This window comes from Lissotriton vulgaris, unplaced genomic scaffold, assembly GCF_964263255.1.
Source record: "Lissotriton vulgaris unplaced genomic scaffold, aLisVul1.2 SCAFFOLD_740, whole genome shotgun sequence".
NCBI lineage: Eukaryota > Metazoa > Chordata > Amphibia > Caudata > Salamandridae > Lissotriton > Lissotriton vulgaris.
In genome coordinates, this window is record NW_028242705.1 from 427982 (window position 1) to 452734 (window position 24753).

General features: G+C 46.6%; 1 protein-coding gene across 1 annotated transcript in view; it reads right to left on the minus strand.

Annotated features, from left to right (window-relative positions):
* Positions 1–24753, minus strand: part of ULK2 (unc-51 like autophagy activating kinase 2) — a 480539-nt gene that overhangs the window by 89340 nt on the left and 366446 nt on the right. The window contains exons 20-21 of the mRNA XM_086948387.1: positions 6159–6337; positions 4600–4718 (exon numbers count right to left, since the gene is read on the minus strand). Coding sequence (XP_086804513.1) covers positions 4600–4718; positions 6159–6337 — 298 coding nt within the window. The remainder of the gene's footprint in view (positions 1–4599; positions 4719–6158; positions 6338–24753) is intronic.

The following is a 24753-nucleotide window of genomic DNA, read 5'->3' on the forward strand; positions in this document are numbered from 1 at the left end:
TCGAAACAGGGGTGCAACTTTTTAAACACCTGTAACATCCTGTCTTCAGGGGACATGGTCACTGAATCCTATGACAACATATGGATTCCATGAAATCTTTCAAACCAGCCACGCAAACAAGCCTTTTTTGGGCGGCCCTTGGGGGGAGCCTCTCTATTTTTCTAAAGCAAGAAGATATAGTATCAACTTCAATACCCACGCAAGACTATAGGGACTTACAAGCTCTATCAACGGAAGGCCTAAAATGTTGCCAGAAGACCTTCTTCTTGTTCCTCATCAATTGTTATTTGAACCCTTGCATATCTTCTAAAGCACGCACCATAGGGGCCCTATGCACGAGTAAAAAAGAAATGATTGGAAACTACCCAACCCATGAAATCGTGTTAGCAAGGGATTTCAACACCAAATACCTTGGCCAAACATAATCACGCTGCGCAAAAGTCCAATGAACAAGTCCAATTTCACGAACTACTATCCACATTCGGGCTAATGTCTGCAAACCAGATACAACCGAACGCAGGGAACGTGACCCACCACACGTTCAAAAAAACATTCAACAATTAATTACATTTTCATGTCAAACTGCTTAATAAGGAATCTCCAGAGTTTTGACACAGTAACTCGTGGAGAAAGAGACCACAATCCCCTGAACATAAACGTCCTGGAAGCTGATACAGGCCAAGCGTTCGGTCTTTCAACAGGAGATGAACTAAACAACTTAGTCCGGAGAATCAAGGGGTATCCTTATCAATTGCCCCAGGTGGCAAAATGGCTCGAGGATTTGACACTTTGGGCGATGGACCACTCAGGTGACCAAATCTTATTAACTTGGGATCGTAAGATTAGAACACTAGTTGCATTTCTCAAGGGACACAGAAGACCTCGAAGGTGAAATTAGCAACATCCTAACCAGTACAACTCAACAGCAACAGACCATTAACCTCATGTGGAAGAACTTGAGGAAGAGAACCCGTCTGCTTAAATCCAACTTAACATCTGGAAACTAAGCAGCAGCAAAGGATGCACGGAAAGTACAGTAAAAAACACCTGGGCCTTACAACGTGCAAACCAAGAGGAGGAATGGAAAAAGATACTTGTAATTCTCAAGGAAGGATCTCTAGCCCGATTTGGCAGTATGTGAATAGGATAAAATCCCCTAGGCCACCAAAGGCAAACGCAGTTTCAGCAACAGATTAGGTGAACCATGTGAGGTGTCAAGTTCCTTGCTCACAATCCTTCAGCTACCTCGTAGCCCGCCAGGCCAAAAGCAGAAAAACACCAAGCCCAATTTCATCTACGGAAATGGTCAAATTAATCAAAACTATGAAAGCTAGCGGAGCACAAGACCCAAACGTGCTCCCTGCTGGGATTTTTCAATTTGCCCCTGATAGCTGGGCCGATATTCTAATCCCTCTATTTAACATTGCATACACCCTGGGCAAAACACCTGAATCCTGGAGAGGTTCAATAATATGCCTAAACCACAAAAAAGGTAACCTCCTCAATCCAAATAATTATCGTTTAATTACCTTGTTAGACCTGGAGGCAAAAGCATATGCTCGAATTCTACTGGAAAAATTGGAAATCTGGGCAGAAGAAAACAAGCTGCTGCCTTTTTATCAAACAGGCTTCCGAGGAGGAGCAGCTACCACTGACAATATATTAGCCCTATCAGCCCTTAGCCACCAAGTCACACAGACAAACCAACCTCCTCTCCTTTGCTGCTTTGTTGACTTAACTGCAGCTTTTGACAAGTGGATAGGCCTAATCTTTGGAGGAAATTGGCAAACTGGGGCATTCCATCCTCGCTCCTAATGGCTATATCCCTCTACTCGGACACCTGGGGTACGTGTGAAAACAGGCCACCTATCTCTGTCTGCTAAAATCTGCATGTCCAGAAATTAGAAGCAAGGATCTGTCCTCGCCTTTTTACTTTTTAATCTGTACACAGCGGACCTGGGTAAAGCTCTCTCCAACAGCCGTCTGGTCCCTTCTCGACTAGGCCACCGCTCCTTACATGTACTTGAATATGCTGATGACATTGTCATCATGGATCAGATCAAAGTAGGACTGCAACGGGCAATGACCAGCCTGCACATGTAATGTATCTCAAACCACTTTATCATCAACTCAGAAAAAAACAAGATTCTTGTACTTGGAAGACAAAAACACAAAAAGCAAATTACTTTCTGCAAAGGCACTAGGACTAATATTTCAGCCCCAAAATACAAATACTCGGGGGTCAGGTTTACAGAAACCGCTCAACCCTCTGCTCATAAAAAATATCTCATCAAGAAAGCGTTGGCTATTACTTATGGACTAATAAAATTAAGCAACAAGCTAAAAAGCCAGTCAGCAGAGGGCATAAGAAAAGTCACACAAGGATGTATGATTGAACAACTACTGCCTAAACCACGAATTCCTAAACCACGCAGGCTAAACGGTCAATGCCAAACCACTACAAACAAGAATCATGGTTGCACCTTCTGTGCTGCTGCCCAGCTGTAGCAAATGAGAGGAGAACCCTTCTTAGGGAACTAAACCTGAAAGGAAAAGCAAGTACCTGCCTACAGGCTTCGGCTATATGTTTTACTCAAAAGATACTCTACATCCTGGCTCGCTGCGGGCGTTTCATACAAACAATCAGGACAATCAGGGACGCTCTCCAGCCTCGCCCCGACCTAGCCCTAGGAAGGTTCAATAGGTGATCCCGGATTACTTTAAAGGGAAGTTAGCATGAACCCTAGACAAGACCAGATCAAAGGAATGCTCTTACTTACCTTCTCAATGATACGGCAGAAGCCGTAGCATTCAGTATTACAATAGAACTCCGTCCCAGCCCAGGAGGCATGATGTGAGACTAGAGTCTTCCAACAAATAATACTCATCAAAAGGCTCATACAAATTTGGACTAAATCGCAATGCATAGGCACTTTACCTGGGAGTACGTTCCAAAGATGGAGCTTGATAAATTCAAGGGGAATGGGAGGAAAGTAAGACAAAGAACTTTGAGAAACAGTTGGGCAATTGGGGCCGGTCGCAGAGCACAAGACAAATGTAACTACGCACAATAAGCTGCAAGTCAAACGAAAGCACTTAGTAATTGCACTTTATTAGAACTTTTGATACTTGCGTTTGGGCAGGTTCTGAACTATGGCTTTCCTTTTTATGTTTTTAATTTTAACTACTTTTATTACTGCATTGCAATTGTTTTAATTAACTTATGCAAGTAAATAAATACATTCCTTGATAATGCAGAGAGATTAAAGAAAGCGTTGGGTGGAAGTGAGGGCTTCCACAAGGAAATCATCCTCCTGCAGCAGCACATGGAGTTCTGCATTGTGGAAAGTGGCAGCTCTGTATAACACCTCATGGTATGAAGTGACATCATCAGGAGGTGATGGCTTAGTAGTGTACAGATCATGGTCTGTGTCCATGGAAATTAAGTATCATCCCATGTGTCCGAACCTAGTGAGTCATGAGGGTGGTAAAAGGGGTCACAAAGAAGCCTAGGACAGTCCCCACCTCTGAATGTGAAGAGCCTGTAGGTGAATGATGTGGCGATCCTAAAAGCAAGACAGAAGATACAGGTGGAGGAGGGTGCAAGGGAGGAGCGGAAGGCTGGTGGTTACCTTGTCATGCCTTTTTTGTTTTTGGGAGCTGGGAGTGTGTTGATGGCTTTCTCAAAAGTGAGTTTCCTCTTGTGAGGTGCAGAGTCCTTTGTTACATGCGGAGGCTTTGCCACAAGACGACCTGTACCTGGTTGGATATGAATGCGCTGTTGTCAAGTATCCAAGTGTTCCTGCTCGAGAATTGGTCGATTGAATTACTCTAAAGCAACAAAGGATGTTGTAGAGGAAGGATGTCTTGATGGAAATGCAGAGGTTTGTCGGCCAGACGGTGCTGAGCTCGATCTCTGCTCCGATTGCTTCAAATCGACAAGTCTCAACACAGTATATTGCCCCGGCTCAAAATGACACAGGACAATATGTCTCGGCCCCAAAGATTTCAACACCAGCTCTTTTGAGTCCGAGGGTGGCCGAGGATGTGCCTTCAGGTCCAGAACCAAAGCTGAACTTGAGGCTTGGAGTGGGACTTTGGTGCTAGATCGGTCTCTGAATGCCGGTGTCGCCCTAGGCCGGATGGCAGTGGAGCATCAGAGTCCTCATAAGTAACATGAGACAGGCAGGCCGAACAGGAGTACGAACAGTGGTCTTACGACAAACAGGTGTTGCAGATTTCAGGGAGGTCCAATTTAGAGAGAATGCATCTGAGGGCCCGACGAGAACACCACGAAGCATTGAACAGGAGCTACGGCTACGTCTCAACCAAAAAAACAATCTAACAATGGAGCCAATGCCCATGTGCAATACCACTAATAGGTGGAGTCACTAGACCTCATGACCCGAAAAGATTTTCTTTGAAGAAAAACAAGTTGTGCACGTCTAAGCCCAACACTAGATGAGGGAAGTATGCATAGCATGTGCATCTACAGCCTCGTATGCCATGAACATTCAGTTTTTGACAGGTTAGGCAAAACAGATAAGAATTTAATGGTACCAAAACCCCGGCGCATATACTGAGGTGGCTAGCGCATACCTTGCTTTACAGCAGAGGACGGGTTCATTTTACCAGACTTTATCTGGGATTTGGCGAGTTGCAACGAGGAAGCCAAAATCTGGGCGGCTTTCATGTACAATACAAGCTGCTCAACTTGCCTAAGAAAAGAGAACAAAAGAGAGCATTATAATGATAACATCAATAATACCAATATTGTAAGTTGCACACATCACAAACACAATTGTGTTTTGGTGTTTCCATTACCAAACTCAACAGTACTCACTTTGGCAAACTTGCAAAGCTGAAAGTATGGAATGGTGAGGTGTTGTGTTGCAGAATTCTGTATGGATTGATGCTCTGAGGGCTGATGTGGGAAAATGTGTTGTGGCGCAATGCAATGCATCATGTGTGGGTGTTGTTGTATGGCATGGTAGACGGTGATTGGATATGTACTAGTAAAGTGTTCTATAGTTTGGTATGCAGGGGTGTGACATAGGATTGGACAGCCTGGATAGCATCAAACACCTTAAGAGGGAAGGGTGAGATTTGACAGTTTGCAAAGAAGCGAATAAGTCTAGCAGAACTGGTAGAAATGCATTATAAAACTCGTGAGAAAAAGGTCACTGGGGACTTTAAAGATAAAAAAAAACTTGGTTGTTTCCCTGCCACTACCTCAGGCAGTTGTATATTTTAAACAGGAGATGCAAGCATATTGTAAAATCATGTTTGAAAGTACTTTCATCCCAAGTGCTATTTGGGTTTTATTGTCTGCCCAAACTGTACTGATTGCCCCGAACAGGTTATGCTAGACTGGCCTTTCAGCAACACAGGCACGGAAGGAGCATGAATAGGAGGTATGCCAGAGTGGCCAAGTTTGAAAAAGTTGGCTTGAGGAGCAGCACTGCAAAAAACGTGGTGTATTTAATCATGGAGACACAAGGTCATTTTGGTCAATTCGTAGAAATATGGGTTAACGTTGGCCTAACTAGGAAGATAAGATTCAAATATGTGAATAAGAAGTCTCCATCAAGTTTTGGGGACTTGAGTTGTGTGGGTTAGACCTGAGTAGCACACATGTAACATGGCAGTATGTTAAGTAAATTGGCAAACGGAGTAATATCAATGTGTTTGTATTTAGCCAAATGCTTTGTTTAACACTAACATGCTGATATGAAGGAAACATCAATATGTCTAGGAGTGTAAGATGCTAGGAGGAAATAAATGTATGCACAAGACATATCCTTAGTGTTAAGTCATATGCCTAAAGTAAACATGTATGTATATTGTGACATTTACATTTTTTTTTTTATTTAATGCGATTTTCTATAGCGCGAACTTTACCCAAAGGAGTCAGAGCACTTTACATAAGAACCAGTTGCAAAACATAAGGACTGATCTGATCTGGTTATGTGTTTGACAGTACTGCAAATTGGTAATGGACTGTTATGCCGCTCTGGCTAAAGCTTTTTTGAACAGTATAGCTCTTTTAATGGCTATAACAAGTTAATATGTAGAGCTGTAAGAAGACAGTGGTAGTAAGAAATCCATGAGCCTGTTTTATTTCCCAATACTCAGGATATCTGTGGCCCAAGACCTACCCCCATTCTTTGCTGAGCTGGCTGATCTGGTCCACGACAACGCTCTCCTGGATTTGGTAGAGGGATACTGCTGAGGTACACAAGTCTGAATTAGCTCCTCTGGCTGCTGTCAGGTCCATTACGCATTCAGTGAATGCCAGCATCAGATTCAGGTGGCGAAGAGTGTCTGTGTGCTCTCTCTGAAGAAGAGAAGACACAAAGCTTGAGAGGTGTTCAGGAAGACAGTATTGTCATGCTTATTAAAGTAAAGTTTCTGGAAGAGAATAGCAGGGCTTTCACCTACGTCTTCACCAGTTCAAACAAATTTAGCCAAGTGGCACTGTGTCTGAAGCATCCATTCATTTGTGCGGACATGTTTGTAACAAAATACAGGCTTTCAGAGCAGTTTCATTCTCTAGCCAAGTGGTGAAGACAGATCAAGAGTAATAATTGTGAGCCTTTAGGTCATACATTTGTAGAAATTGGGCTCAGCAAGTAATTAAACTATTCATCAACAAAAGTACCAAATTTAAAACATCCAAAGTGTATGCCTTATAAAATAAAACTACACTACTATTACACAATATTCGGACTTTATACTGAGCAATTGTTTTAGACACAGTTCAAAATATAACCAGCTATGAGCTATAAAGAAAAAGTGACTTACCTTTGGTAGTGATATTTCTGGTGGATCCTATATTGTCCTGCAGTGTCTCCACCTTATGAATATCCTCTAGGTGGTAGAATGGATCTGGGTAGAAAACTTTACTTACCCTGTAGGCATCTGTTCATAGCATGTAGTGCTGACGATTCATATGCTTTGCATAATCCTGCATACTCCGCCATCTAATGTTGGGATTGGACAATACAACTTGTATTTCATCTATGAAGCTTCAAATGACAGGATGTTGTGTGACTCCTCTCTTAAATCCGCAATGCACATAGACCAACACCACCTTAGTTTGTCCTTCTATCAGGGGGTGAAAGAAAGGTGAGAGTGAAGTGTAGGGTAAGACTAATATGATGTGCCCTGTGCACTATAAATTCACAAATTAAGAGCAATTAATAAAACATGTTATCACTGCAGGATCCTGGGAAGGAGGCTAGATGCATATGAACCTACAGCACTACTCGGTTTGAACAGATGCTTGCAGGGTAACAATTTTCATTCCTAGTGAGTGTGGCTTTGTATCAACTGTAAGGCAGTTTCCTCCCGGCACAGACTAGCGGGCATATGATGCAGATGTTTGTAATAACAAAAGTGGAAAGGAAATAGTAGCTACAGATTAAAATAATTAACATACACAAGGAATTGAATCAATGCGCAAATGAGCATTTCTTTTAGTATTGTTTAAGGCCCTCTATAAGCACCTTGACATCCGAAATATTGAAGAGGGATGAGTGTTCCCTGTTTTGCATGAGAGGAGGAACATTATTGGAAGGAGAGGAAGAGGCAATGATATGCTGGAATGTTACTCGACCAATAATAATGGAATAGAAAGGAAAGAGAAAGCGAGGGACAGATAAAGGAATGGGGTGGGCGAGAGGCTATAAAAGCCAGGTTTCATATCAAAAGACAGAGATTGGCTACGTGGCAACACATTCCCTTACCACTAGTCCTGCTTCTTTCCAGGCTAGTATAAGGGAAGAAGCTGTGGGAAACTGGCAACGTGGCAGCATCCTTCCTTACAATAGGTCATCTTTCTTTCCAGGTGGAAGGTGCTAGAATTCACTAGGACGTAGAAAATTACCTGGAGAAGCCAGGTGGATGAGACCGATTCCTGTGAATTACGAAGGAGTGCAAATCCATTCGAGCACAGGAAAGAAAGTTAACTCCAAGGAGGTAGGATTTATGAACTTGGGATCATAAGCAAGGCTAACATCGACAATCCTGCCTGTGAAGATTTACAGTGCAAGTAAAAAAATAACGACCCGTGGATATGCCATGAAGGAGGTTAAATTGATGCATGAAAATGAATAAACCGGTTTGTCATGAAACACAGCCTTTCTCGGGATCTGTCATTGGCTAGCTGACAGCTAGGCACTGGTGTCTGCTGCTGCTCTTGATGAGGCAGTCATCAAGATATGAAAGATGTGGCTGCACACTGTGTAGATGGCCACCACTACCAGACACTTGATAAAGACCCTTGGGGCCGTGGTGACTGACAAGAGTAGAACTGTGAATTGGTAGAGCTGTCCACTTACAACAAACTACAGATACTGCTGATGGGCAGGGCGGATAGGGAGGTAGATGTAAGCATTCTGTAAATCTAACAGCATCATCCTAAAAGAACAGCGGGATGATGCTCTGCAGGATTGTCATATGAAAGTGCTTTGAAAAGGTGCACTGATTGATTGGTATTCGGTCTAGAATGGGCAGGAGGGAGCGGTCTTTCTTTGGAATGAGCCTGTAGCCCTGCCGAACCACTGCTTGTACCCACCGATTTGAAGTGATCACCTCCCAGCAAGAGTCGAGCTTGCTTAACAGACCCCGCTCACACCCCACCGAAAAGTTGAGTGGTAGGCTGAAGACAATGGATGAGTCAGTGCTTGGGAACAGATGCTCCTTTAACAGAGCTGCCTCTACCCCTGCCCTTCTCGTTGTTATCTCTGTAATCTCCCTCAAGTATCCTCTGGCTGTCTGTGACTTGTGAAAGGCCGGTTGATGGCAGCAATAGCACTAAGCCTGAGAGTCTGGTCTTGCTCCTACCCCTAGAATAATATCTGCGAAAAATGCTCCTCTGTATCACAGACTGCAGGCCAGTGAAGGACTTTGAAATCTCAGAGTCCTTTTAATTTTCTTTAACATCTGATCAACCTGGAGATCAAAGAGACCTTCTCTATTGAATGAGGAGTTAAGGAGGTGTTGTTTACCTCCAGTTCGAACCCTGAGATACAAAGCCATGCTTGACGGCAGAGTAAGATTTGGTATTAACACTGCCTGAAACAGTACCCGTGGCATCTAATGTGCAATGGATATTAGCTTTGGAAATTATCTTTCCCTCGGCAATGAGATCCTCACCGCTCTTTTGGTATATCTACGGGAGGTGCCACACTAGAGCCTTCATCTCCTCACAGTGATATCTGCCGAACCTTAATAGCAGACCCACAGAATTGGTGATTCGCCAGTGAATGATTGCACCAACAGCTACACGTTTGCCTGCGGTGTCGAGGCACGTGCTCTTTTTATTTGGGGTGCGGAGAGGAGTGGAGTCTCAAGTTGGTTGGGCAGAGGCCCTCTTCCTTGCCATAGGGACCACTAGAGAGTAAGAGGGACCCTGCCCTCTGATGTAAAGGGGGTCATTTTGAGAAACCGTGAGCTTGACCACCTTAGCCCAGACCAGGTCTTTGAAGTTGTCAAGGCATGACTTGAGCATGCCCTTAAACATGCGCATGAGCTGGACCACGCATTCTGTCTAAGATAGGGTCTCCACCAAAATGTCGACCTCGACCTGTAGAACATGCATGTCAAACTAAGGGTGGCGGGCTGCTCTCTGAATGACAGCATAGTACAAGATGGCATCATTTGGGAAAGAAGGTTTTGCTGGGTATTGCTCAAGATCTTGATCGTCTGCATGGCCAACGCTGTAGTCGTCCCAAGGGGAATCCCCACCTCCTGCCGAAGCAGGTTGGTGATAAGGGTCTCTCTCTCCCAAGATGGGCTACCGAGTGGGAAGAGGAATGGAAATATCCAAGAGAAGATTTTGGTAGAGAGTGAGGGTTGGTGCATATGGTGGCTGTTACAGTGGTGGAGGAGGTGGTGGTGGTGGCAAGTGCCTGGGTGTGACAGTCTGGCAAGGAGGGCTTGTGGCCTTGTCCTAATGGCTATTAAGAACTGGGTGCTGTGGTGTGTCCAAGGGAAGCTCCCTCCGAAAGTTTAACTCCATTTTTGGGAATCAAGAATGGTGTGGTCAATAGTTTCCTAAATTCAGCTCTGTAGAAATCTTGCCAGTATCTGAGTATATGAACAGCAGCTTTTGATTATCATCAAGTAGCTCAACCAATGTCTCTCAAATAGGTGCACTGGAGCACACTGAACTCTGTTTTGAATGGGCCCTCGACATCGATGTGGCATTAGGTTTCAAAGGTGCTCTCTGTGTCGATATCAGGTCCGCAGGGGGAGACTCAATGCCCTTCGGGCAATAAGAGTGTTGCGGAATGTCCATTCTGGATGCCTACTGCTGGGAGCTTGTTCTACTCCGAAGGCTTTTCTTGTTGTCGAGCAGAGTCCGAGGGCAGTAGTGGGCTGGCGACCGAGGGTGTATTTTCTGTCCTGCTCAGGGCTTCACACCAAACTAACACGGGAGCAGGGCCCTGCCTCCCTCGGTGTTAGAGTGTTTGGGAGGGCAGTGCTTTGCCCCATGCTTTGGAGCTCGGGTAGTATTCATGGTACTCTTCTTTGTGAATGGTCCTGTTAGTGTTAACGCTGAAGGCAACTCGTCTTGATATTCTCTCTCAGAGGTGCAAGAGGAGAATGTCTTGGGGCTGGGCTTCGGTTAAGCTGCTAAGATGCCAGAGGGACATGCATTTTCTTCCTTGATTATGATCAGGACCTGTTCGCCAAATATGTCAGGAGTCTTGGAGGATGACAGTTGCTGTATTTTCAAGTGCACCCAATATCTTTACCTCCGATACCTCAGAGTCCTTTTACATGGAAAGGTCAGGCAGAACTCACAGGACAACTCATTTTGTTCGGGAAAGAGACAGATGGTGCAGACGCCATGCTGATCCTCCCATAAATATTTAGCACTGCACCTGGGGCAAAAGAAATGCGTTACTTACCTGTAACTGCAGTTATCCAGTATTGGTATCTTTCATAGATTCACAAGCCTGAATCATTCCCGTCGTCGGGGTGGGAGTCCCCGGTACATAAAAAGAGTAATGTCATATAGACATATATATAGTAATGGGCCAGAGGCCTCTCATTAGTAAAATATCCATGTCCTTTTGTAAAAAGGACCAAACTTTGGCTAAGAGCCAATCAGCTATCACCACCCTCTAGAACCTTCCTGGAAGGAGCCCTAGTCCCTCGATTTTCGTTTGCACAGTGCTAAGTAGTACATACTGAGAGAAACTAAGGTGAGCTCTTCCAGGGGAGGTGGGTGGGTTGCATGTGAATCTATGAAAGATAACAATACTGGATAACGGCAGTTACAGGTAAGGAACGCATTTCTTATCCAGTATTATGGGTATCTTTCATAGATTCACATGACTGAATCAGAGTAGCGAGCAATAACCGGCCCATTTCGAATGGTACAACATGAAATCTCACTCGATAATAACATATCAATTGTGAAATGCAAAAGGTACCAAAATGCAATATAAAAGAGAAATGTGCATGTAGACAGTAGGAAGGTGGGATGTAAAGAGAGAAGGCTCACCTCTAGTGAAATAGATGACGGAGCACAGCTTGTCCTACTGCTGCATCTTTCATAAGTTCAGTATCCAAGCAGTAATGATTGGTGAACGTATGCGGCGTCTTCCATGACACCGCTCTGCAGATGTCAATGATGGGCACTCGCGCAAAGAGCGCCATGGAGGTTGAGACTGCTCTAGTGGAATGAGCCCGAACCTTGGAATGCAGAGGATGTCCTGCTTGCTGATGGCAGAAAGCAATAGCTGCAGAGATCCAACAAGAAATGCTCTGCTTAGCCAATGGTAGACCTTTTCTAGGTCTGCTAAAGGCAACAAAGAGTTGGTTAGATTTCCGAAATGGTTCATTAAGGTGAAAGTCAGATGGGACCTTAGGAATGAATTTAGGATTACTACTTAGAATTACTCTGTCCTGCTTGAATTGTAGAAAAGAGTCTTGAATGGAGAAGGCCTGGAGTTCGCGTACTCGTCTCGCTGATGTAAGCGCTAGTAAGAGAGCCGTTTTCCAGGAAAGGTATTTGATGTCAGCCTTGTGTATTGGCTCAAAGGGATGTTTCATCAATTGAGCAAGCACAATGTTTAGCTGCCAGGTAGGAGGAAAAAGTCTTCAACGGAGGGAATGTCCTGAACAGGCCTTTCAGAAATTGTTTAACGAGTCTGCTGGACCAGAGGGAAGCACCAGTTGAGGAACGTCTGAAACGAGATATGGCCGCCAGGTGAACGTATATTGAAGCAGGAGCCAGACCTGAGTTTGCCAAATGAAGAAGGTAAGGCAAAATCTGAGCAGGTGAAGAAGAAAAAGGATGTATGTTCTTTGATTTACACCACATGCAGAACCTTTTCCATTTTAGGGAATACGTTTTGTTGGTACTGTCGGCCCGGGCCAGAACCACTCTGCAATCCTGTGGGATGTCTAAGTTGTGGAATTCTCTGAACTCAGGATCCAAGCCGATAATTTGAGAGATGCTGGATCCGGGTGCTGGACTTGTCAGTGGTTCACTGTGAGGAGAGTGGGGCATGTTTTGAATGGGATTGGCGGTTCCAGCGATAGGAGATGAAGCTCTGTAAACCAGTGTTGGCGCGGCCACGCTGGAGCTATCAAGATGAGGGTACAATGCTCCGCCTTCAGCTTCCGGAGGACCCTTGGAATCAGGGGAAATGGAGGAAATGCGTACGCAAAGATGTTGCACCATGCGATCGAAAATGCATTCCCTAGCGACCCCTTCTGGGGATGCCAGCTTGCGTAATGTTGGCAATTTGCGTGGTCTTTGGTTGCGAACAGATTCAGTTGAGGCCTGCCCCATCGGGAGAAGATGTAACTGAGAGGTTGGTGGTCCAGCTCCCACTCGTGGCACACAGAGCGCTGTCTGCTCAGTGAGTCTGCAAGAACATTGTCCGTTCCCGGGACGTATTCTGCCCGAAGGGAAATGTTGTGTAGAAGTAGCCAGTTCCAAATTTTTTGAGATTCTCGAGACAACGTCAGAGAGCGAGTCCCCTCTTGCTTGTTTATATAGTGAATTCTGGTGGTGTTGTCTGTTCTCACAAGCACTGGGGAATCTTTGATCCGAGGCAGGAATGCTCGAAGCGCCAGGTGACTGCTCTTAACTCAAGAAGGTTTATGTGCAGTTGTCTTTCGGCAGGGGACCACTGTCCGCTGATTCTGAGCTCTTGAAGGAACGCACCCCAACCTTCTAGGGACGCATCTGTGGTTATAACATGTGTGAGAAACTGGAAGCAGGAAAGGCAGACCCCCGCATAAGACTCTTTGGGTGAATCCACCACTGTAGAGCTTTGACCATGGGAGGAGTCACTCGGATTACATCGTCGAATGATCCTGTACACTGGATCCATTGAGTGGATGGCGCCTCCTGCAGAGGGCGCATATGAAGATGGCAGTGTGGAACTAACAGGATGTTTGAGGACATCATCCCTAGCAGGGATTTGTAAAGGCGCACCGTGATGGTCCTTTTGGTTTGTATCCGGGCCGCCAAGGATGCCAGCTTGGATTGACGCTCCTGCAAAGGTAATGCTTTCTTCTGAGCTGTATCTAGGACCGCGCCTAGGAAAGTGAGACGCTGGGAAGGTTGAAGGACAGATTTCTCGTGATTGAGAATAAGGCCCAGGTCGTTAAAAAGTCGAAGACAGGCATTGAAGGACTTGGTCACGCCTACAAAAGTAGGCGCCTTGACGAGCCATTCGTCCAAGTATGGGAAGACTTGGTGATGTTGCCGGAGGTACGCTGCTACTGGAGACAGGCATTTTGTAAAAATGTGTGGTGCCGACTTCAGGTCAAAGGGCAACACCCGAAACTGGTAGTGTTTGCCAGTCACAGCGAATCTGAGGTATTGCTTGTGATTCTTGTGGATAGGTACATGAAAATAAGCGTCTTGAAGGTCTAAAGACACCATGAAATCATTTGCATTGAGGAGTTGCAGCACTTCCTGAATGGACACCATGCGGAATGACTGTTTCTTGAGATATTTGTTTAGATCTCTTAAGTTCAATATAGGGCTCCATTTTTTCTCTTTCTTCCGAATTAAGAAGAATCAGGAGTAGAACCCCTTGCCTTTCTGACCACGAGGGACTCTTTCTATAGCTCCTTTCAAGAGCATTAGTGAGAGCTCCAATTGCAGCAGATGCAAATTCTTGTGTAGCATTGGGCGAGAAGGACTTTGAGGCGGAGTTTCGGCGAACTCCAGAGAGTGTCCGCAGCGAACTAGTTGGAGGACCCATCGATCTGTAGTAGTCTGTTTCCAATTTTTTAGGAAAGATTAAATTCTTCCTCCAACTTTGCATGGCGGAGAAGACCTGTGGCAGAGAGAAGTCATTGTCTTCTGGCTGTGTCTTTCTTTACCCCTCTACCACGAAGGGAAGACTTATTGTAAGAAGACTGTTGTTGCTGTCTTTGTTGTGGGGTTTGTACTGCTGATTTGAGCTGTACGAGGATCTGTAACCTTGAAAATCACCTCTTGAAGACTGGCCTCTCCCTCTTGAGCCCTGAAAGGGAGGATTTTTAAACTGGAGGGTACCCAGTGCCTTCGCTGTATCGGTATCTTTTTTAATACCTTGAAGTGCTTCGTCAATGTGTGCTCCAAACAGAAGTTGGCCATCGTACGGCATGTCGAACACCTTGGTTTGCACTTCCGGTGGGAAAGTAGCTGCCTTGAACCAGCCTTATCTCAGAACCGCAGCTCCAGCTAGTTGGCGGAACCCCGTCGATGCGATATCCATCGCACAGTCAATCCTCTCAGAGGCTGAACGTTCGCCTTCTAAGAGAATTTTTTTTGCTTCCTCTTTTTCTTCCTCCGACAATGATCCCAAATATGAGGCGATATCAGCCCACATTTGACGGTTGTAGCGCCCTAAAAGTGCCATAGAGTTTGAAGCACGAACTGTTAAGGCGGACATCGAAGAAAAACGCTTTCCAATATTGTCCAGTTTTCGTCCCTCTTTATCCGGTGGTGTGCTGCTTGAGTAATGACCAAGTCCGTCTTGGGATGGCCAGTAAGGCAAGCTGGAGCAGTGTCTGGAGCCCTATATTTCTTGTCTAGCCTGGGCAGAACTGGGGGCAAAGAAGAAGGATTTTGCATGATCTTAACCCCTTGGTCCCAAATGTAGTCGATGATAGGGATGGACCTCACAGCTTTTTTGAATGGTTCCTTAAAATCATAAAGGAAGCAGTCCTGTTGTTGTGTTGTGATTTGAATCTTAAACCGCAAAGCCGCCCTTTCCAGGATATTATGGAATCCTCCAATGTCTTGCGGGGGCGAATCTGCTTGCGTTGGCACAGGGGATGCTGGACATGGAATGACGTAATCATCCCATTCGTCATGTGAGTCCTGGAGTTCCCCTTCCTCCTGCTGTTGCTCTTCTTCTTCCTCATCTGATGATGGCGGAGGATGCGAAGGTGCAGGATCTGGATGAAGCACTAGAGGTGGAGGCAGAGGTCTAGGCGGAGGGGAAAAACTGGAGGTGGAGGAGGCGTGGAGGGAAACCTTTGTTTGTAGTCCCCAATCAGGACTATGTGACTACTGTGACTATGGATGTGGGTAGACACACCATAGGTTGTGGGGAGGAGGAGGCGGAAATTCCTCCTGGTAATCCACTTCGTCCTGTTCTCATACTCTGAACTTTCATGATATTTTATGTGCAGTTGAGATGGGCTAGTTGCTGTCTGGAACATAGAGCCCTCATCTGCCTTCGTTGTCCAGTAGATGCACAGGTGGTAAAGCCTGGACTCTGCTCAGAGAGGTTAAATCCGGTGTCAGAGTACGCTTGGTAATCCTAAAGTGAGTGTATGTACACTTTAAGGTAGGTGACTCTGTCGTCGACGAGCCCGTCAACGGGGTGGTTGTCGACGGAGGGATGTCGACGACTGATCCAGATGGCATCGACGACGTCGACGGTTGCGTCGTCAACAGTGATTTCTTCGTCGACGGCCTCATCGGCGTCTCGTCGACGGTGATGGTGTTGACGTCGATGGAGCCTTTGTCGACGTCGATGATGTTTTCGTCGACGACGATGGAGCTTTCGTCGACAAGGATGGAGCTTTCATCGACAAGGATGGAGCTTTCATCGACATGATGGAGCGTTCGTCAACAACGGTGATTTAGACTTCGTCGACGTGGAAGAGCTCGTTGACGATGGCATCGACAACGATTTCTTTATTGTAATAATAGAAGAAACGGACCTACCCGTCGACGACGAGGATGTTGTAGACGTCGACGTAGATAACAAAGATGACGCCACCAAAGTGGAGAGGGTCGTTGTCGACGCTGTCACAGGCAGTGCTGATGATGATGTGAATGGTTTCTTGAAGGTGGAAGCAGAGTCCTGAGGAGAAACCTTCACAGACACGGCCTTAGAATGAACCTCTGAAGACTTCTTTTGAGAAGCGTCTTCTTTTGAGAAGATGGTCCTGGGGATGTCACTTTAGGCCTTTTAGGAGAGGAATGTATACTTCTGATGGAACACTCATTCTCCCCTGAAGAGACTGCCTGGTCTTTATCTTTCAGTCTCTGAAGCCATATTAACAGGCGCCCCTCTCTGTCCTTGAGGGTTTTAGTAGAAAAAGTCCGGCAGACATTACAATCTTTAGATGAATGGTCTGGGTAGAGACAATAAAGGCAATCCTCATGCCTGTCATCTACATGAAGCCTCTACTTGCCACAAGAGGCACAAGGTCTAAAAAGTCCTTTTTAAGAGTATCAGCCATGGTAAACTGAAAACCCCACACAACAGAAGAAATTCTGTGAGAAAAGTTGTGGAAAAATCCAGAAAATGAAGGAAAACTGAGCAGAGCTCAGTGGAGACTCCCTTAGCACGACGCGCGGTAGAAAATCTGAGGGACTAGGGCTCCTTCCAGGAAGGTTCTAGAGGTTGGTGATAGCTGATTGGCTCTTAGCCAAAGTTTGGTCCTTTTTACAATAGGACATGGATATGTTACTAATGAGAGGCCTCTGGCCCATTACTATATATATATGTCTATATGACATTACTCTTTTTATGTACCGGGGACTCCCACCCAGACGACGGGGAATGATTCAGGCATGTGAATGTATGGAAGATACCCATAATACTGGATAACTGGAAGGGTGTGAGCTTCATCACCCCATTCCTGTCTGCATTCTCTGAGGTGAGCTCTCTGGATATCAAAGAGGACCTTGCGAGTCAACTACTTGGGTGTAGAGGCGAAGTGGTGGGTCGAAAAGAAGCAGTGAATCCATAAAGGGGATCTGAGAACAGAGATTGTTCTCCAGTTGTCGGTCTCAAGAAGTAGAATAGTTAGGCCCGAAGCTGCGAGGAATCAGAGCCGTTGTTAAACAATTTCAAATCCAATGGTGGGAAAAATCTATGGTGGAGTCGGGCCCGGGTGCATTGTGGGAGAGCCAAACATCATCCTGTGACTCAGAGTCTTAACGAAAAGCAAGTTGTAATGTCTGACCCCCAACCCTGGATGATAGGAGAATGCAAAGAATGTTTATCTACAGTCACACATGCTACGAACACTTTCTTTCCTAGCCATAGTTCTCCAGTGCCCCCAGGTGTTGCTGGGACTTCAGCTATAACTCCACCCACCCCATTCACAATATGGGAGACTATAGTGCACTAAAAGACACACGTGCTTCAGTTCTTTGTACTTTTTTTAAGGCCACAACAAGAGACACTGAGAACTCAAAAACATCAAAAATACAGTATACAATATGTTGTGTACCATAGGCTTATCAGCTATAGCACAAATTTCTTATAGAGAGGGGGAGGTGGTAGGGCACCTACTGTATACACCACAAATACCTTTATGTTATGCAGCTTTATTGAAAGCACTATCACTCGGGAGGGTATCCTGGTGCTGAGCAGTTGCTAGTCTTACCAAACCTAGGGCATAGCGGGAATACTCGAAAAGCCAGGTCTTCTGCTTCTTGCAGAATTCAAGAAGTGAGGAGGAGGCTCTTGTGCAACAGTACGTTCCACAATTTAGGAGCAATAAAGGAGAAGGCTCGACCGCTGGATATGGATTTCTGTATGTGTAGAATGTGTCCAAGTAGGAGTTTAGACAAATGGAGGAGACTAGAAGGTTTGTGACAACAGATGCAATACTTAAGGTATGCTGGGCCAGTGTTATGCAGTGCCATGAAAGTGTGTGTGAGGATTTTGAATTGTGCTAGTTTCTGTATCAGGAGTCAGAGGATCTCCTTCAAGTGTGGCGTGATGTGAGTGCAGTGTGGGAGGCAGAGAGTGAATCTGGCCTTTGAGTTTTGAACGGTCTGCAGCCGTCGGGTGAGTATGACTCCAACATAGAGGGTTTTCTGGTAGTCCAGCCTGCTTGTGACAAGGATGAGTAACACAACTTTCTTGGTGCAGACTGGGAGCTATTTGAAATTGTTCTTCAGCACAATCAGTGATTGAAAGCATGAGGCAATGATGGCATTGACTTGGACGATCATGTCGAGTTTGCTGTCAATGATGATCCCGAAGTCTTGGAATAGGTAGTGGGGGTGGCTATCGGTCCTAGCTCTGCTGACCACCAGGTGGAGTCCCACAGTGAAGAGTTCTTCCCGGAGATCACAATTTCGATCTTGTCATTCAGATTCTGGTCTTCATCCAGTGGGCAATTTAAGGCATGCTAAGGTACACAATTTATTATTCCGATTGTGATTTATTTCCTTACCTTATGAATGTTTCCCACCTCTAACATGTACAGAGCAGAGAAAGAGGCAAAGGGCTTTTAACAGATCGGTGAACCACATCCAACTTGCCTTGTTTGGGGCGATCATGGGCAGCTGTGCTTGATCCTCGTGCACATTAAACAGGACTCTCAAAAAAAGCAGGATTGGTGAAATGTATACAGCAGGCCCCAATTACCAAATTAACCTGAAAGCATATCCCAAGGAACCATTCAGAATTAAGTGTACAGCACAAAACAGAGGAAACATTTCTATTCAGAACTGTGTCAAGGAGATCAACTCATGTACACCCCAATCTGAAGGATAATTTCCTTCACTTTGGAATGAAGTTGCTCCTAATGGTCCTCGAATGAGAGGTAACTCCGACATTGAGCATCACGCTAAGGTGTGCCTTACTGGGAAAATACCCCAATGCTGCGCCCGCCATCACAGCCACATAGCCTCTCAACACAAGGACTATGATCCAAGAGTGCTGTGTCTTTTGATTTAATAGACATTGTTGTTCCTATGTGATAAAATCTGAATAGCGTTCCCTGAGGTGGTAGAAAGGAAAGCTCTCATGACAATATGAATTGCCCACAGCTCCAACACATTTTTATAAAGACGCTGTGCTAACAGGGACCATAAGCCCTGCATCTTGTTGTTGACCAGATGGGAGCTTCAGCCCAATGAGAAGGTGCCAGTAACAACAGAAGTCTGCAACGACTTTGGGGACTGCCTGCTATCAGATTGGAGGGACGCACCTATAAACTGGGAGATCTGTGAAAACAAAATCGAAGATCTGCAGCAGAACTGAGAAGCCTCATCGATGCTGGAGCCAAGCTATTATTTTCCCTCTTTTGAAATTAAGAGAGCAGTTAAGATTCTGCTTAGTGTGGCCACTCTGCAGCGACGGTGCTCCACACCAGAGGACCCATTATCGCCTTTTGACAAACATAATTAGTGAGCGTGTGGGTTTTTTTCTATTTATTTCCCCAAACTGTCTGTTATCTTTAGGGTGCTGCCTATCGATATGCTGGCCCTGTAAGACTCCTTGTAGTCATACCATCCTCTGGACCTCACATTATTAATTTTCTGTAAGGAACTAATTGTACCCGACATCTATCCCTAATTTGAAGCAGGTATTGATCGCTACTTATTCTTCAGGGATGATATTTACTATAGGCCCATTTGCCCTATTCTAATTGTATGTAGTTTTGTTCTTTTTAGATTAAGTATACTGGCGCAGAAGCTGGCTTAAATTGATAAGACGTTTATTGAGAGATACACATTCATATTTCTCATCGAGGGTAATCATTTCGGTTCGAATATTCAACACGAATTATACCCTATTTCATTTCATGTATCCACTAAACTATCTGCACTTTATCTATAGACCTCGGGACGTAACCTGTAATTTTTGGGTGTTTTCCAGCTCTTTTTCCATACAGATGCTGCTTCATGATCCTTGCTGCTTAAGTAATAATACCTATAGTAATTTAACTTTCTGAAGTAGGGTTGGCACCTATAATGGCATGACATTATTAGGTGCACTCTCTCAATTGGAATTTATTCCTCCCCTCACTTTTCCATCTATTAGAGAACTTTGATATGCCTGTGCTTTATCTTATTATCATTTCTTATATATGGTTCCTGATCTTGGGGTATTGGTATGAGCACTACAATTCATTTTTTCTCTCACTCCTACTTTTCATCTCTATTATTATGCTGCTGTAAATATTTTTTTATTTGGTGAAGGTATGTGGGTGATCGCCTTTAGTTTTCAACCTGAATCTCAATGTATTTTATTCAGTTTTTAATTCACTTTGTAGGTAATTTTGTGGCTTTCCTGGTGGAGGCGCAGTGTGCGCCGAAACGTGCGTAGAAGACCCATCTAACAGCCACTTTCTGTTTATCACTGTATTGTATGTCTTTTGAAAATTGTATTATTTACATAAATATTTGTTGCTTGTACCTTTTGTGTATGTGGAACAGTTGTGTATTTTTGTAACTGGTCTGTTTGTATCATGATGAGAAAACGTTTAAAACGAATTATCTTTATAAATTATACTTGGATACATTTTTAACTAAATTGAATTAAAGAAATGATTTATTTTAAATACTATCTCTGGTTGGGGCGTAGCCAAGATGGCGGCGGAGTAGGACATGCTTCTCAGTCCCTCCGGCGCCGCCTGACATTGCGCTTTGTAAATAGCCCCTGCTAGTGCCCATCTACGCTAGCAAAGGTGCGCTACGGTGTCCCCCAGTTGCCCTGCCGCTGTTGGGGCCTCTATTTTGGTGAGCGGTGTAGCCAACGAGTGGCTCTGAAGGGTGAGACCCTGACCGGCTCTGGGCCGGGCGAACCTCGTGGCGGAAGGACCGAGTGGAGGCCTGTACTCACCAGAACGGACGAGTGCTGGAGGGGCGGAGAGTGGCGCTGAGGCTGTGGCCGCAGAGGAGAAGGGCAGCCGCATTCGGTGCGGCGCCTGCAGGAAAGTGGAGCGGCGGGCTGGCCGAGAGGAGCGGGGGCGGCCTAGACGTCTGGGGCGGTGGCAGCAGTTGAGACCCCCGCAGGGCGGGCGTGTGCTCCCGCCCTGCGAGACCCCGAGCAGCGGCTGCAGGCGCCTTCAACCCCAAGTGAGGTGAGGAGTAAGGGTGGGCGTTAAATCCGTTTCGCGGGCAAATTTGCGGATTTTCCGCGATTTCGCGATCCGCGAGTCTCGCGAAATCGCGGTAAAATCCGCGAATCAGCGGGGACGCATTTTCAGCCAAGCAAGGGTTACAGCAGCAGGTGCAAAAGTTGAACCTAATTTCTTTGAAACCTTTTACAAAAGGGTTACAAACAAATTAACTTCAACTTGGACACCTGCTGCTAATTGCTTCCTGGCGCCTCGTTGCCTACTTGCAACTATTCTCTGACCCTGCTCTGACCCTTGAAGCAGGGTCAGAGAATAGTTACAAGTAGGCAACGAGGCACCTGTCCAAGGAATTAAACCTCATCAGGAAGCACTTACAGATATAAAAAACAGGAAGAAGGGAGAGGATGGCAAATACACCCATTTTGAGTTGTCAGGAGGGGTTAAACTAAAAGAGACCTTTACAGCACAATTTTCATATGCATTTTGCTAAAAATAAAAAGCTGTATGTTCTGTAGGGGCAACTCAGGAATCTGGCCCTTCAGAGATCCGGCCTCTCTTTCTTTCTCTCGTTCTCTCTCTCCCTCTCTCTTTCCCTCTCTTTCTCTCTCTATCTATCTATCTATCTATCTATCTATCTATCTATCTATCTCTCTCTCTCTCTCTCTCCCTCTCTCATAAACGACTGCATGGGTAACTTTGCTATGCAAGCGGCCCGCGAAGACGCAAACATCCCCGCGAACACGCAAAAAACCCCGCGAACACGCAAAAAAACAAAAATCCGCACATTCGCACAAATTCGCAAATTTTGCGGATCGCGAATTTGCAAATCCGCAAATTCGCGGATCGCGAATTCGCAAAATTCGCCCATGCTTATTGAGGAGTACAAGTGCAGCCCCAGGGAGACCGGCAGCGGACAGTGCGGGGCCTGCGCAAGTGTGCTACGCGCTATGGCCCCGGTGTTGAGGGCGGGAGCGGCCTGCCGTTAGTGCTTCCAGCGGCTCCTGGATCTGGGGTCTTGTGGCCTGGAGGGGCCGGATTCCTGGGGGTAGATCATCTGCGGACGGCTGAGAGAGGCCTTGTCGGGGGGGCATTGGACTGTGCATCCGCATCTCGACCTGCGGGGAGGCCCTGTTGCATGGTGGCTTTGGGAGCCGCCGGTCTGCTGCGTGGTTCTGTGGGCAATTTGGAAGCCCCTGACAGCTTGGCCCCCGATCCGTGGTGCAGCAGGGGCTCACAGGAGGATGCGAGGGGCAGGCATTAGCCCTCTGGAGTGGCCGGCTGTTGGGCAGCGAGGCTGGGGTCTCCCTGTGAACGGGCCCCGGCGGGCGAGTCCCTTTCACCCCTGTTTCTGGTCCCGGGTGCTGCAAACTTCTGTGTTGGGGTGCAGGGAGCCCCCCGCCAACTTGTACCTTTGGGCAGGAGGACTGTTACTGACTGTTACTGAGCTGGCCTAGACTGTGCTGCCCCTCTCCCTTTGGCGACGGACTGCTACAATCTGGGCGGGCCGCTGGGCAGTTGAGACAATGCCTGTTCTTCCAGGCACGCGGTTAACTGGCTTTCTCCCCACTCTTCCCCCCCCCGACCCCCCACTTTGGAGACTTCGGGTGGAGCTAGACTTGTGTCTGGGGGCGACGGTGTGGGCTCTTGGCTGGTGCCCTCTCCGGTAGCTACACTTCCTGCATAGCTTTGAGTGCTGGGGCACGGGCCCCCTCAAGGGGCAAGATTGCGGCGGCCAGAAATCTAAAAGATAAGCCCCTGAAGGACGTGCCCCAGAAGGTGCCGGGCAGTCTACCTCGCTGGCTGCTGATAAATCCCCGTGACCTGATGAAAGCGACGCACCGGCGACCAAGGCCTTCGTGCTAGATTTGTTCTCTGCCATCAAGGAGGACATCTTAGAGATGCGCTCACAGCTTACGTCCGACCTGAGGCAGATGAGGCGTGATGTGGACGCTGTGGGGGAGCGGGTGGCGACTCTTGAGGAGCATGACCTGGGAACGGCGGAGGACATCCATCAGCTCCAACAAGATGTGATGCGCCTCATGGAACAGAACCTGGACCTTCAGGCGCATGCCGAGGACTTAGAGAATAGATCTCGGCGGAATAACATTCGGATTCGGGCAGTTCCGTGGAAAGGCGAGGGGACTGATCTACGCGAGTATGCGGGAGCCCTTTTCCGTCAGATCCTTTATGAGGAGGACCTACAAGATATTCAATTGGACCGTATCCACCGTGTGGGTCTGCCGTGGAGGGCCAAGGCCCCTCTCCCTGACATATTGGTATGTGTGCACGATTTTCAGCTCAAGGAGAGAATCCTCCGGAAAACACGTGATCTCAATCCCCTTCAATTCCGCGACCACCACCCTGCGCTTTTCCAGGACTTTTCAGGCCTCCACGGTTGTCAAGCGCAGGCAATTCAAGCCCATCACTACTCACCTGCGAGAGCAGGGCATTCCCTATCGTGGGGACACCCGTTTCAGCTAATTTTTAAGTTCAAGAGCAAGCTGGTTCAGGTCTACTCCCTGGAGTCGGCCTTCGACATTTTGGTCCTGGAGCAGGCCGCTTCCGTGCCTAGAAAGGACAGGTCGCCTAACAGACAGTGCAGGCACTCCGCGGAGTGGCAAAGAGTTGGAAAGCCTGTTTCTGCTACAAGGCCTGACTTGTCAGCGAGCCTACTGGAGAGGGGGGCTGTGGTTGCTTCTGTGGCCCTAGTCACCGACACGTCTGGGATCTCTTGAGGCCTGAAGGCTTGGCACTAGCTGGGCCAGTAGCTGGCGCCAGAGGCGGACGTTTATTCGATGCAGTTTGGTGTCACCCTTATATCCTTGGACAGTGATGAGTCCTGTATCTGGAACTGGGAGGGGGAGATGTTGGCGCCATGTTCCCCTGCTATTGGGGCCTGTTTAATGGACTGTCGTTTTTTCTCCTCTTCTGTGAATCCTTTGTTCCTTTGGGTTTTCCTGTGCTTGGGGTTTGGGTGGGGGGCTGGGGTTTGGGTTGTTTTGTGGGCTCCGCATCAGCTTTCGGGGAAACTAGGCGAGGATCCAGGGAGCAGTTGGGGCAATGTGGTACAATAGGGGCCTTAGAATAGGAATGTGCATTGGCTATCTGTTCCTTTCATTGACACGATGGCAAGGGATTTGAAGGTAGTGAGCCTCAATGTCAGGGGCCTCAATAGCCCAGTGAAACGCGCTGCTATTCTATTCCTCCTGGAAAATGCGGAAGTTGGTGTGTGCCTGTTACAGGAGACCCATCCCCTCTCTAAAGATGTCCGGCGCATGGCAGACAAGCGCTTCTCGCTCCAGCTGTGGTCTTCGGGACCGAATAAAAAGAACGGGGTGGCCATTCTTTTTAGTGCGCGTGTGCATTGTAAAATTATCTCCCAAGTGGTGGACATTAAAGGTAGATTTCTGGCTGTTCGTGTGCAATGAGGGGGGAGATGCA